Raw genomic sequence first — 12,807 nt, 5'->3', positions numbered from 1 at the left:
TGATTCACAGGATGTGGATGTCACTGACAACACCGGGACTTATTACCCATCATGGCCCTTGGCTCGAAACGTTAACTGATTTCTTCTCCGCCGATGCTGCCAGACCTGCTGAGTTTTTCCAGGTAATTCTGTTTTTGTTTTGGATTTCCAGCATCCGCAGTAGCTTTTAGCTTTTTGTTTTTATCTTATTACCCATCCCTAATTTCCCTTGAAAAGGTGACGATGAGCCACCTCCTCAAACACAACTGAGTGGCTTGCTCGGTCATTTCAAAGGCAACTCATTTGCTGTGGGTCTGTAAGGGGGGATAGATTCCTTTTTCAAGGTATTCATAAACCAGATGGGATTTTATAACAATTCAGTAATTTCACAATCACCATTATGATACTAGTTTTTTTAAATTCAATTCATTGAATTTAAACTCAACTGTTATGACAGGACTTGTCAGGTCTTTGGACCACAGGCCAGGCATCTACATCACTAACCCTGCAACATAGCAATGATGCCACGATACCTGGTAACAACTAGCCAATCTGTTTTGTTTCAGTGATGCTAATTGGGGATAAGTACTGACCTTGGTGGGGGCAAGGAGAACTCCCCTGCTTTTCTTTGGAATAGTGTTGTGAGATGTTGAGGGAAAGGGGTACCAACTCCAGTATTTGGGAGACTATCTGAGGAGCAGGTTCCCTTTGAAAATCTGAGTGGACCATTTGAGAGCAGTGTAGTTACTAGGCATTTATAGCCGGGACAGTCCTAGTTATAAAGAGCATCTAAAGACCATGAGACACAATGTGCCAACGTTTCAGTACAAGTCAAGGATCTCTTTACCTTTTGTCCGAAGAAGGGAGTGACTTTGGAGGCTCTATTCTGATCTCAGGATCCCACTCACCAGGAGGAAGGACGATCACCTCATCCAGAAACTCATCAATTCCAGCTAAGAGGTCTACATTATCCTTGGCCTTATAGGCGATGTCATGAAACAGCTAAACAGTGAGACAAAGACAGAAATCCTATAACACATGCAAAACAGCAACAAATATAATCACAAATAATAATTCTGATTCTGTCTATGAACATAGGTCAGGAGGAGTCTGTCTATTATTCAATTGGATCAAGGTTGATTTGCCTCCTCCAGCCCTATGAAATCTTTGTGCTCCTCCAGTTCTGGCCTTATTTCCGGCCGAATTTAATCATTCCATCATTGGCTAGCTGGGCCCTAAACCCTCCTTAAACCTCTCCGTCTCTCTCTGCCTCACTTTTCTCCCTTCAGACACTCCGCTCTGATACCTCCTTACGTAGACTGGTGTGAAACTTTGTTTGATTACACTCTTGCAAAGCATCTTGGCACATTTTACTGTGTTAAAGGCGCTATATAAATAAATGTCAATTATTGTTGTTGTTGTATCTTACCTCCATCTATTCACCTTGGTTCCCTAACACATAATACTTGTCTCACAAAAATCTATCAAATCTCTGTTGCAGGTTGGTCTTTTATGAGAGGGCCGACAGGATGTCAATTTTACAACTCATCCCAAAGACACCATGAGATAAGTATGTCAGATCTCTGGGCCTACAATCCCTCCCATTCAAGAATGGTAAACGTTCATTCATTGTAAACATCTACAGTATTTTTCTTCTGTAACTTTTGAGGATGAATCTAAAGTAATTATACAAATGAATGCACGAATCAACAGTTTAGAGACTGTGATGGTCAGTAACTTTAAGATCCATTGTCTGCTCTGAAGAAGAGTCACACGGACTTGAAACGTTAACTCTTGTTTCTCGCACCACAGATGCTGCCAGACCTGCTGAGTTTTTCCAGCATTTTCTGTTTCTGTTTCAGCTATCCAGCATCTGCAGTATTTTGCTTTTATTTTACTTTAAGATCCATGTTTCTTCAACCGATCGTGCCGCCAGTGATAATGTTGTAATAGATACTCTGGTGATTGATGGACACAAGTGATACATTTACATGTTCCTAATTACACCCCTGCATCACCAGAGTCTGTAGCATCATGATAAATGCCTAACGAGAGCCTCACTGTCTAATGGTTTCTCAAAGGACTAATGGAATGTAATTTCGTGTCGAATGCCCGGTTTCTGCTGAGTTTTCTTTCTGGTTAACAACCAGAAACTGGGATTGTTCTCGAAAAGCAGAGAAGGTTAAAAGGGGATTCAATTGAGGCGCTCAAAATCATGAAGAGTTTTGAGAAAGAGTTAGGAGAAATCCTAGCAGGAGGGTCAGTAATCAGAGGAAACAGATTTAAGATTGAATCAACAACTTATTTGGCAAAAGAACCAGACGGAAGACAGGGGGAGTTTTTTTTAAACGCAGTGAGTTGTTGTGATCTGGAAGGCGCTGCCTGGGAGGGCGGTGGGAGCAGATTCAAAAGGAACTTTCAAAAGGGGAATGGAATGAGCATTTGAAGGTGAAAACATTGACAGGCCTTTGGGGGAAGAGCAGGGTGTCGGACTAACTGGATTCCATAGAGACGAGAGGGCAATAAGACCTCCTTAGGCGCTGTAGGTGCAGACTTCCTTCTTTTATGCTTGGGTGTAAATGATTGCCTGGCTGTGTAAGGAGGGTTAATAACCATGATGGAGTTCACCTGGTAAAACCCTCCAGATGCTCCAGCTGGACAATGAACACGGCCTTTCAGACAAGTGCTCCGTCCACAAAGTGAGCTGGCATAGGCCCAATCAGCATGTCCTTCTACTCCTTTCTCCCTCGTGTGTCTATCCCGATTCCTTTAAATGTCTCTACGCTATTCACCTCAACCACCCCCTGTGGGAGTGAGTTCCACATCCGCACCACTCTCTGGGTAAAGAAGTTTCTCCTGAATTCCTATTTGGGTTTATTAGTGACTGTCTTATATTTTTAGCTCCAAGTTCTGGTCTCCCCTACAAGTGGAACCATCTTCCCTACATCTACCCCATTAAACCCTTTCATACTCTTAAATACCTCTATTAGGTCAATATTAAAGATCTTGATTAAGGACAGCTACACACAAAGAGAGGGAGACGTGGCTCCAGGTCACATTATATGTGGCACTGAACCAACACATGAGAACAAAAGCCACTAGTAGCTGAACTTGTAAAGGAAGAACAATGTCCCAATTGATGCACTCGTAATCCTCCACCACCCCTCTCCAGCCCCCTTTCCACTCTCCACCCCATGTGTGGAGCATCCTACTTTCTGACCTACTTTCCCACATTACCGCATTTAGATTGTCAATCATGCTGCTGGCAAAACACCTGAATGGAAAGCAATCTGTGTTAAAACAGGAATTACCGCAACAGCCTTAAACAGAATCTCGGTGAATTGCAGAAGATCAATAAGCAAAGGCAAGCTCTCAAACAATGGAGACAAAAGCAAGTATGCAGAATGGAACAAGGCTGTGACAGGCAGTGACAGTCTCATTGAACAAGTGACAGTGTCTTGAGTTTACGAGAGAAATAATCAAAACTCGTCATGAAGGGAGAGTTCATCCCCAGGAGTATTCAACGTCACATTAAGTTTCGAATTGCGCCCAAAACTGAGGGTTTGAGGGGGCTGGGGGTGGGTATTGAAGGCAGGGGTCATGGGGCCCCATCTTACAGCCCATAGCTACTTTATACATTGTGGTGTCTATGTCGTCTGGCAAGGAAACAAGGGAGAAAAGCAATATCGCTCCCTGGAAGAGCTTCACTCTTAATTAAAGGGGGAACTGTCTCCATCAAGAATGTCATGGGGCCCCATCTTACAGCCCATAGCTACTTTATACATTGTGGTGTCTATGTCGTCTGGCAAGGAAACAAGGGAGAAAAGCAATATCGCTCCCTGGAAGAGCTTCACTCTTAATTAAAGGGGGAACTGTCTCCATCAAGAATGTCATGGGGCCCCATCTTACAGCCCATAGCTACTTTATACATTGTGGTGTCTATGTCGTCTGGCAAGGAAACAAGGGAGAAAAGCAATATCGCTCCCTGGAAGAGCTTCACTCTTAATTAAAGGGGGAACTGTCTCCATCAAGAATGTCATGGGGCAGGATTTTACCTTCGGTGTTTGGGGGCGCTTGCCCGACACGCCTGAACGTACAATGATGCGCGATGACATCAGGCGTGTATCCCGACGCCATCGCGAAGTCGCGCAGTAACGACACAGTCACATGAGAGGGGACATGTTTCAGTGAATTTTTCTCCTCTTTATTAATTTTTTTCATAAAGGGCTTCAATCTCCCTGAGGCAGCTCCGTGCCTGAAGGAGGTTGAAGCTCTCTATCGAGCGCATGTGCAAACTGCGCGCTAGGCCCGGCTCTCCCTCCTCCCCCTGCCCGCACAGGCAGCTGCAGGTGATCCATGCAGGACAGGCCTTAATCGGCCCGCCCGGGTGAAATGGCGGTATGGAGCCAACTGGGGGGCGGCGGTCAGCTCCACGACCACCCCCACCTGCTCCCACCGAGCCCCCCCACCGATGGATGGAAAATCCTGGCCACAAAGTCAGAAGGAGGCCATTCAGCCTATCAGGTCTATGCCAGCTTTCTGTAGACCAATCCAGTCAGTCCCATTCCACCGCTTTGTCCCCAAAGCCCTCATTCCCCTCAAGTGCCCATCCAATTTCCTCTTCAAATGGAGAACCCCACAGAAATTCCCAGCCCCGCTGTCTAATGGCCGCGGGAACTCATTAACTGCGCAGAGCCAAACGCTGTCTTTGGGAAAGCCTCAATGATGCATTTGAAGGCCATCGATGAGCATGTTTTATATTTCATGGCCAGTATTGCAAAAAAACACAAGAGAAACTTTCCTCGGTTTGCATTGAGTTGAGGGGTAATTCTAAGCGCAAAAAGTGACTACACTTTAAGAGCGCTTCCCTTCACGGAAGGTTAGGGTTGCCAACCCCTCCAGGATCGCCCTGGAGTCTCCAGGACTTAAAGGTCCACCTCCCGAACACTGCCGCAAACAAAACACCAGAAGAAGAAAAAAAAAATCATTGCGACATTAACAAAAATGATTTGAACGCTTATGTTCATTAATTATAAAGATATGGGAGTCTTTTTTTAAAAGGCTCTTTAAGTGGGTTGGGCAGCTGGAGGCAGTAAATCGCCGGATTAGAGTTGGCCACCCATTTGTAAGGTTCTATATTGATGCAAATTCGTTCATTTGATTAGATCACTGGACAGATTTGCATTGCTGCCGGACACCAGAGAAACAAATGGAGGCTACACTTTACCCTATCTCTCAGTCCATCAGACGCTTTGATCAATATCTGCTGCAGGATATTATGTCTCTGCTTGGGGTTCAGTGGAACCCAAGTAATTACTAAGGGCTCATTTTGAAAATAAACTCTTCTTGTGAGTTCAGCCACTGCTGCAACAACACTACACAAACTGAGTGCTTGTGGAAGCAGAAAAGAAAAAAAAACGTTTCCTGGCTTTCAACCGATGAAAAAAAAATTGTTTCAAAGCTGTTTATCGGTGGAAGGCAAGAGGGTGAAAAGAATGACTCTAATTTTCCTTTTTTGTTTTAAAAGTGAATGAAAGGATTAAAATAAGCTGTCAGCGTAGGGGGAAGGTCTTGTGGCACAGTGGATAGTGTCCCTGCCTGTAAGACAGAAGCTCCAGGTTAGAGGCCCACTCCAGGACTGGGTGGCCCAGGAAGGTGCCTTCCCAATGCAGCCAAACAGGTTAATATCAATCTGTAAATCTGTCCAATGTACACCCATGGCAGGTGGTAAGCGTGGGAGAGATTCCTGGTCAGCCTTGTGATGGAAGGAAAATTGGAGCCTCTACTATCACTATCCATAGCTCCAGACTACAAGGTGCATGTTGTCACAGCAACATGAATGGACAAGATATCCTTTGGGGTATAAAATGGCATCACAGTTAGCAAAATCACTAAGTGTTCCTATGGTGATCATGTCAGATAATTCCTGCTGTATTGCATTCTTTCTAAACCCTGAAATAGAATTAGATGAACAATGCTAAAAGCATGACCACAATCTTTATTCTGTCTAATCTGCTAGGGTAGGTAACATTTCCAAGGCACACGATCATCATGGAGGCAACATGTGCAAAGACAAGTCTTCTAATAAAGAGCGGGTTTACATTTATATAATGCCTTTCATATTGCTGAAAAAAGAGACAATTTTTTTGTCAAAGCTTTTCGTCTATGGCAACGCCTCTACCAATCAGAGTCCACTTGCCAACCAATCAACATTCCCTTCTCATATAGTATAAATTGTTGTCCCCTTTACATTTGGTATTCTCGTGAATTGTCCTGATGAGTGCAAGATGAAAAGCTTCAACAAAAAAAGCCTCCTTTTTAGCAAGTTCTGTACTACCAAACATCTTTCACATTCCCAAGATACATCAGCACTTCATAGACCATCGCTTGGTCATACAAAATTTGAGTATTGCTGAAAAAAGAGACATGCTGTTGAAGTTTTTCATCTTGCACTCATCAGGGCAGACGCAAAAATAACAAATTTCAAAGGGAGCAACAATTTATACTGCATTAGAAAAGGGTGTTTATTGGTTGGCAAGTTGGCTCTGATTGGTCAAGGCATTGCCATGGAGAATGCACCAGGGAGCTATTGTCCCCCAACCTTTTGTTTAATTCATATGAACATATGAAAAAGGAGCAGAAGTAGGCCATTTGGCCTCTCAAGCCTGTTCCGCCATTCAATAAGATCATGGCTAATCTTTTTGTGTTTCGAGTTCTACATTCCCATCTACCCCCAATAATCTTTGATTCCCTTGCGTAACAAGAATCTGTCTACCTCTGCCTTAAAAATATTCAGTGACCCTGTTTCCACTGCCATCTGAGGCAGAGAATTCCAAAGTTGCACAACCATTTGAGAGAAAAAAATTCTCTTCATCCCTGTCCCATAAGGTCGACCTCTAATTTTAAAACAGTGTCCCCCTAGTTCTGGAGTCACCCATAAGAGGAAACATCCTTTCCACACCCACCTTGTCAATACCATTCAGGATCTTATATACTTCAATCAAGTCTCCTCTCACTCTTCTAAACTATAATGGAATCAAGTCCAGTCTGTCCAACCTTTCGTCATTAGACAACCTGCTCATTCCAGGTATCAATCTAGTAAACCTGGTCTGAACCGCCTCCAATGCATTTACATCCTTCCTTAAATAAGGGGACTAAAACTGCACATAGTATTCGAGATGCGGTCTCACCAATGCCCTGTATAACTGAAGCATAACATTCTTACTTTTATGTTCAATTCCTCTCATAATAAAGGATAGCATTCCATTAGCCTTCTTGATTACTTGCTGTATTTGTATACTAACTTTTTGTGACTCATGCACGAGAACACCTAGATCCCTCTGCACCTCGGAATTTTACAGTTATTCTCCATTTAAGTAATACTCTGCTTTTTTATTCTCCCTTCCAAAGTGAACAACTTCACATTTTCCCACATTAAACTTCATTTATCAGATCTTTGACCACTCACTCAGCATATCTCTATCCCTCTGCAACCTCCTTATGTGGGCTTCACAACATACTTTCCAACCTATCTTTGTGTTGTCTGCAAATTTAGCTACATTGCCTTCGCTCCCCTCATCTAAGTCATTGATATAAATTGTTGAGGCCCCAGCGCAGACCCCTGCGGGACTCCACTACTCATGTCCTGCCAATCAGACGAAGACCCATTTATGCATACTTGCTGTTTTCTGCCAGCCAGCCAATCTTCTATCCAGGATAATATGTTACCCACTACACTATGAGCTTTTATTTTCTGCAATAACCTTTGATGTGCCACCATATCAAATGCTTTCTGGAAATTCAAATTCAAAAATTCCAAAAGTGGCAATGCCTGGGTATATTCCTTTTGCCTGCAGAGGACAGTTTCTGGCATATGAATATATGTAGCCTCTAGCAAGCATAAGTGAGCCACATTGCAAGTCTGACTGATAATCTTAAATTGGTTCTTCGCACACTCAGCAATACTTCATAGACATGACTCTTTGAAGTCAATAGACTGAGATTAAGCCAGTCTGTTCACAACCTTGGTGCCACGTCTGATTCCAAAATGAGCTTCCAAACTCATATTCGTGCCTCCACTAAGATCGTCTATCTTCACCGAGGTTCCTTAGACAGTACCTTCCGTACCCATGACTGCTACTATCTAGGAGGACAAGGGCAGCAGACACATGGGAACACCACCACCAGGAAGTTCCCCTCCAAGCTACTCACCATCCTGACTTGGAAATATATCGCCGTTCCTTCACTGTCGCTGGGTCAAAATCCTGGAACTCCCTCCCTAACAGCACCGTGGGTGTACCTACACCACATGGACTGCAGCGGTTCAAGAAGGCAGCTCACCACCACCCTCTCAAGGGCAACTAGGATGGGCAACAAATTCTGGCCCAGCCAGTGATGCCCATGTCCCATAAATAAAAAATACCCTCTGTAATATCACCTGACCACCCCTGTCTCAGTTCACCTGCTGCTGAAACCCTCATTCACACCTTTGCTACCTCTAGGCTGGACTATTCCAACTCTCTCCTGGCTGGTCTCCCATACTTTACCCTCCTTGAACCTGAGGTCATCCAAAACTCAACTGCCCGTGTCTTAACTTGTACCAAGTCCATTCACCTATCACCCATGTGCTCACTGACTTACACTGGCTCCCGGTCAAGCAACTAAGTCAAGCTCCTGCTCTTGACTTTAAAATTCTCATCCTTGTCTTCAAATCCATGCATGGCCTTGCCTTTTCCTATCTCTGTAATCTCCTCCAGACCCACAACACTCTGAAGTAATTGTACTCCTCTGGCTTCTTGAGTATTCCTGATTTTAATTGTTCCAAAACTGGCAGCCATGCCTTTAGTTCCCTGGGCCCTAAGCTCTGGAATTTTCTCCCTACACCTCTCCACCTCTCTACCTAACTTTCCAACTTTAAGATACCAATAAAATCTACCAGTTTGACCAAGCTTTTGGGCACCTGCGCTAACATCACCGTATGTGGCTTTGTCTTACAATGCACCCGTGCATTGGGACGTTTTATTATGTTAAAGGTTGCTATATAAATGTAAGTTTTGCTGTTGTTGTTGAAGTGTAGGGGCATGTGCTTGACAAATTTCTGCTTTCATCATTTACAAATTCTCATTGGCCATTTCTATCACGTTTTCAAATTCACTTCTAGCTTTTAAGTCATTTACCTGGCAGTTTGCCAATTTAATAGGTCCCACAAACAGCCATGAGGTAAATGACCAATTAGTCTGACTTAGTGATGCTACTGGAGGTATGAATGTTGGTCTCTTCACTAAAAGAGCACCCATCTCTTCCTCCAATATTTCCACAGGGTTATCTATGTCACCAGAACTTGGTCTAATGTCACATTTGAAGCATAGAAATTTGAAAACGAACACTTCCTCAACATCAATATAAAAACAAAAAACTACTGCGGATGCTGGAAATCCAAAACAAAAACAGAATTACCTGGAAAAACTCAGCAGGTCTGGCAGCATTTCTTCTCCACCGATGCTGCCAGACCTGCTGAGTTTTTCCAGGTAATGCTGTTTTTGTTCCTCAACATCAGTCTGAAGGGTTAGCCTGGACTACCTGCTCAAGTCTCTGGGGTGGGGCTTGAACCCACAACCTTCTGACTTTGGGGCAAGGCAGCGCCATTGAGCCACACTGGCACACATGGTAAATGAAGCACCACTTAATCTTCAGGTGAAGACTGCAGTCTCTGTTCAACATCACCATGACAGTCCTTGGTATTCAGGGGTGGGAGGATCAGTATTCCCCAATCAAAGGCCTCCCTAATTTCAGTCTGTATAATTTGTTTAAGACAAACGATTGGGGAAATGGATGGACTGTGACTCTGGTGCAGTAATTTGGGAAACGCCTATGCCTGGCAAGTGGAGTTCGGTGAGGGAGTGTTATGTGGGAAATTCTGTTGAGTACAGTCTGTACTCTGCCTATAATGAGCAACCATATGTCCCAGCGATTGGCTGATTGAAACAAACAGCATGTCCCTCAGGTTGTTTGTAATGGGCAGCGTACAGACTATCCTGAATCAGCTCATTCATGAAAACCCAAAACAAAATATCTGCTGTTGGATGTGATTCCACAATTGGGTAGCACTTGCTGAACAATCCTGAGTGTGCTAAAAGCTACACTGGCAACCAATTTAAGATAATTAGTCGAGTTCATAACATGGCTCATTTACACTTGCTAGAAGTGACAAGCATTCATACACAGGGACCCGTTTTCTGCAAACAAAAGGAATATGTTCAAGCCTTGTACCTTTTTTGAATTATCCGGGAGCTTAGGGAGCCTCTGGTTCCCCATTGCTCTCTCCATGGCAATTCACCTCAGCCAATCAGAGTTGCCTTGCCAACCAATCGGCACCCGTTTCTCCTGTAGTAAAATTGTTGTGATCATTTGAAATTTGGCATCCTTGCATTTGGCCTGATGAGTGCGAGACAGAAAGCTTTGGCAACAATGTCTCTCTTTGCAGCACAAATCCAGGAATCAATCTAGTGAATCCCTGTTGCACTCACTATAAGGCACATACATCCAATGATATGTGTTGGCATCACAAGTAGACAACATGTTCATAGTTCTCACCTCATCAGACATGAGGGTGGCAATCGCTCTTCCAATTTCATGGTATGATTTTGCCTTCCCTTTGGGCCCAAGCAGAACAAACAGGAATCTAGACATAAATAAAACAATGGTGTTAGTCTCAAACTATAGCAAATCAAAGTGATTTTAAATACAAGATCTTTGCATCCAACACCCCCTGCACTCGCTGAGATATATTGTCCTGTTCCAGCAACACCTCAATTTTAAAATTCTCGTCCTTGTTTCCAAATCCCTCCCCAGCGTCTCTCTCTCCCCCTTCCTCTGTAATCTCCTCCAGCCCCACGTCCCTCCAAGATCTCTATGCTCCTCCGACAATTCACATCCCTGATTTTAATCGCTCCACCATTGGTGGTTGTGCCTTCAGCTGCCTTGGCCCTAAGTTCTGGAATTTCTTTCCTAAACCTCTCTATCTCCCTATCTCTCTCCTCCTTTAAGACGCTCCTTAAAATCTACCTCTCTGCACTAGATTTTGGTCATCTTGGCTAATATCCCTTTTTGTGGCTCAGGGTCGGATCTTGTTTGAAAATCGCTTTTATGAAGCAGCTTGGGATGTTTCCCTACATTAAAGGTGCCACATAAATGCAAGTTGTCATTATGCTTTAGCAGACACTCTATGCCTGGGATATGTCTTCCTCTGGGTGCAAAATAAATGAAAATCCCTTTATTAAACCCGAACCCTGATTCTGATGAAAGGTCACAGACCTGAGACATTAACTCTGTTTACCTCTGCAAAAATGCTAACTGGCCAGCTGAGTATTTCCAGAATTAAGTCACGTAAGGAGATATCAGAACAGGGAAGATGTAGATTTATGGAGTGTATTAAATGAGGAGGGAGAGAGAGGGAGGGAAGCAAAGCAATTTAGGGAGGGAGTTCCAGAGCTTGGGGCCCAGGCAGCTGAAGGCATGGCCACCAGAGGCAGAGTGATGGAAAATAGGATGTGCCAGAGGTCAGAATTGGAGGAATGCAGACAACTCAGATGGTTGTCAGGCTAGAGGAGGTTACAGAGATAGGGAGGAATGAGGCCATCTGGAGGGATTGAAAACAAGGATGAGAACTTCAAAATATAGGAATGGCCAGACTGAGAGCCAATGTGGGTCTGCCAACACAGGGGTGAATGGAAGCAAAATACTGAGTACTCTGGAGATCCGAAATAAAAACAGGAAGTGCTGGGAAAGTGCAACAGGTCTGGCAGCATCTGTGGAGAGAGAAACAAAGTTCATGTTTTGAGATGAATGTGACTCTCCTCCAGAACTGAAGGGTTAGGGTTCTGAAGAAGAGCCATATTTGACTGGAAACATTAACTCTTTCATCTTTGGGATGGAAGGATTGTCGTATGAGGAGAGATTGGGCCGACTAGGCCTGTATTTGCTGGAGTTTAGGAGAATAAGAGGAGATCTCATTGAAACATATAAAATTCTGACAGGGCTGGACAGACTGGATGCAGGGATGAAATATTTTCTGGCTGAGGAGGCGAGGTGGTCTAGAACAAGGGGTCACAGTCTCAGGATAAGGGGAAGACCATTTAGGACTGAGATGAAGAGAAACTTCTTCACTCAGAGGGTGGTGAACCTATGAAATTCTCTACTACAGAAGGGTGTGGAGGCCAAGTTACTGAATATATTTAAGAAGGAAGTAGATAGATTTCTGGACTCTAAGGGCATCTAGGAGCATGGGGAGAGAGAGCGGGAGTACGGCGTTGAGATAGAGGATCAGCCATGATCCTATTGAATGGCGGAGCAGACTCGAAGGGCCGAATGACCTGCTCCTGCTCCTATTTTCTATGTTTCTCCACAGGTGCTTTCAAACCTGCTGAGTATTTCTAGCACTTCCTGTTTTTATCTCAGGGGTGAATGAAACTTGGCGTGAGTTAGGATATGGACAGTAGAGGATTGGATGAGTCCAAGTTTATGGAGGATGGATGTTGGGAAGCTAGCGAGGAGTGCATTGGAATAGTCAAGTCTAGAGGTAGCAAAGACATGGATGAGCTGAGATGGTGCCGAGACTGGTGATGTTATGGTGGAAATCTTGGTGATAGAGGTGATGGGTAGAATATGAAATTGGAAGCTCAACTCAGAAACCAATAAGCTACCAAAATTGTGAACAGTCTGGTTCAACCTCAGGCCATAGACGGAGAGCAGGAATCTGCCCTCTCCTCACCTGATGTCCCCTCAGCAGCGATTGCCAGAAGAGGATGGATAGCTAACTAACAGGACCAG

General features: G+C 44.1%; 1 protein-coding gene across 6 annotated transcripts in view; it reads right to left on the bottom strand.

Annotated features, from left to right (window-relative positions):
* Nucleotides 1-12,807, bottom strand: part of LOC144695783 (electrogenic sodium bicarbonate cotransporter 1-like) — a 201,165-nt gene that overhangs the window by 120,754 nt on the left and 67,604 nt on the right. For all 6 annotated transcript variants that reach the window (XM_078567229.1, XM_078566891.1, XM_078566807.1 and 3 more), the window contains 2 exons: nt 10,573-10,660; nt 827-981 (listed from right to left, as the gene is read on the bottom strand). In XM_078567229.1, coding sequence (XP_078423355.1) covers nt 827-981; nt 10,573-10,660 — 243 coding nt within the window. The remainder of the gene's footprint in view (nt 1-826; nt 982-10,572; nt 10,661-12,807) is intronic.

Source organism: Cetorhinus maximus, chromosome 1, assembly GCF_964194155.1.
Source record: "Cetorhinus maximus chromosome 1, sCetMax3.hap1.1, whole genome shotgun sequence".
NCBI lineage: Eukaryota > Metazoa > Chordata > Chondrichthyes > Lamniformes > Cetorhinidae > Cetorhinus > Cetorhinus maximus.
Note: the sequence above shows the minus strand (reverse complement) of the source record. Positions and strands in the feature narration are given on the sequence as shown.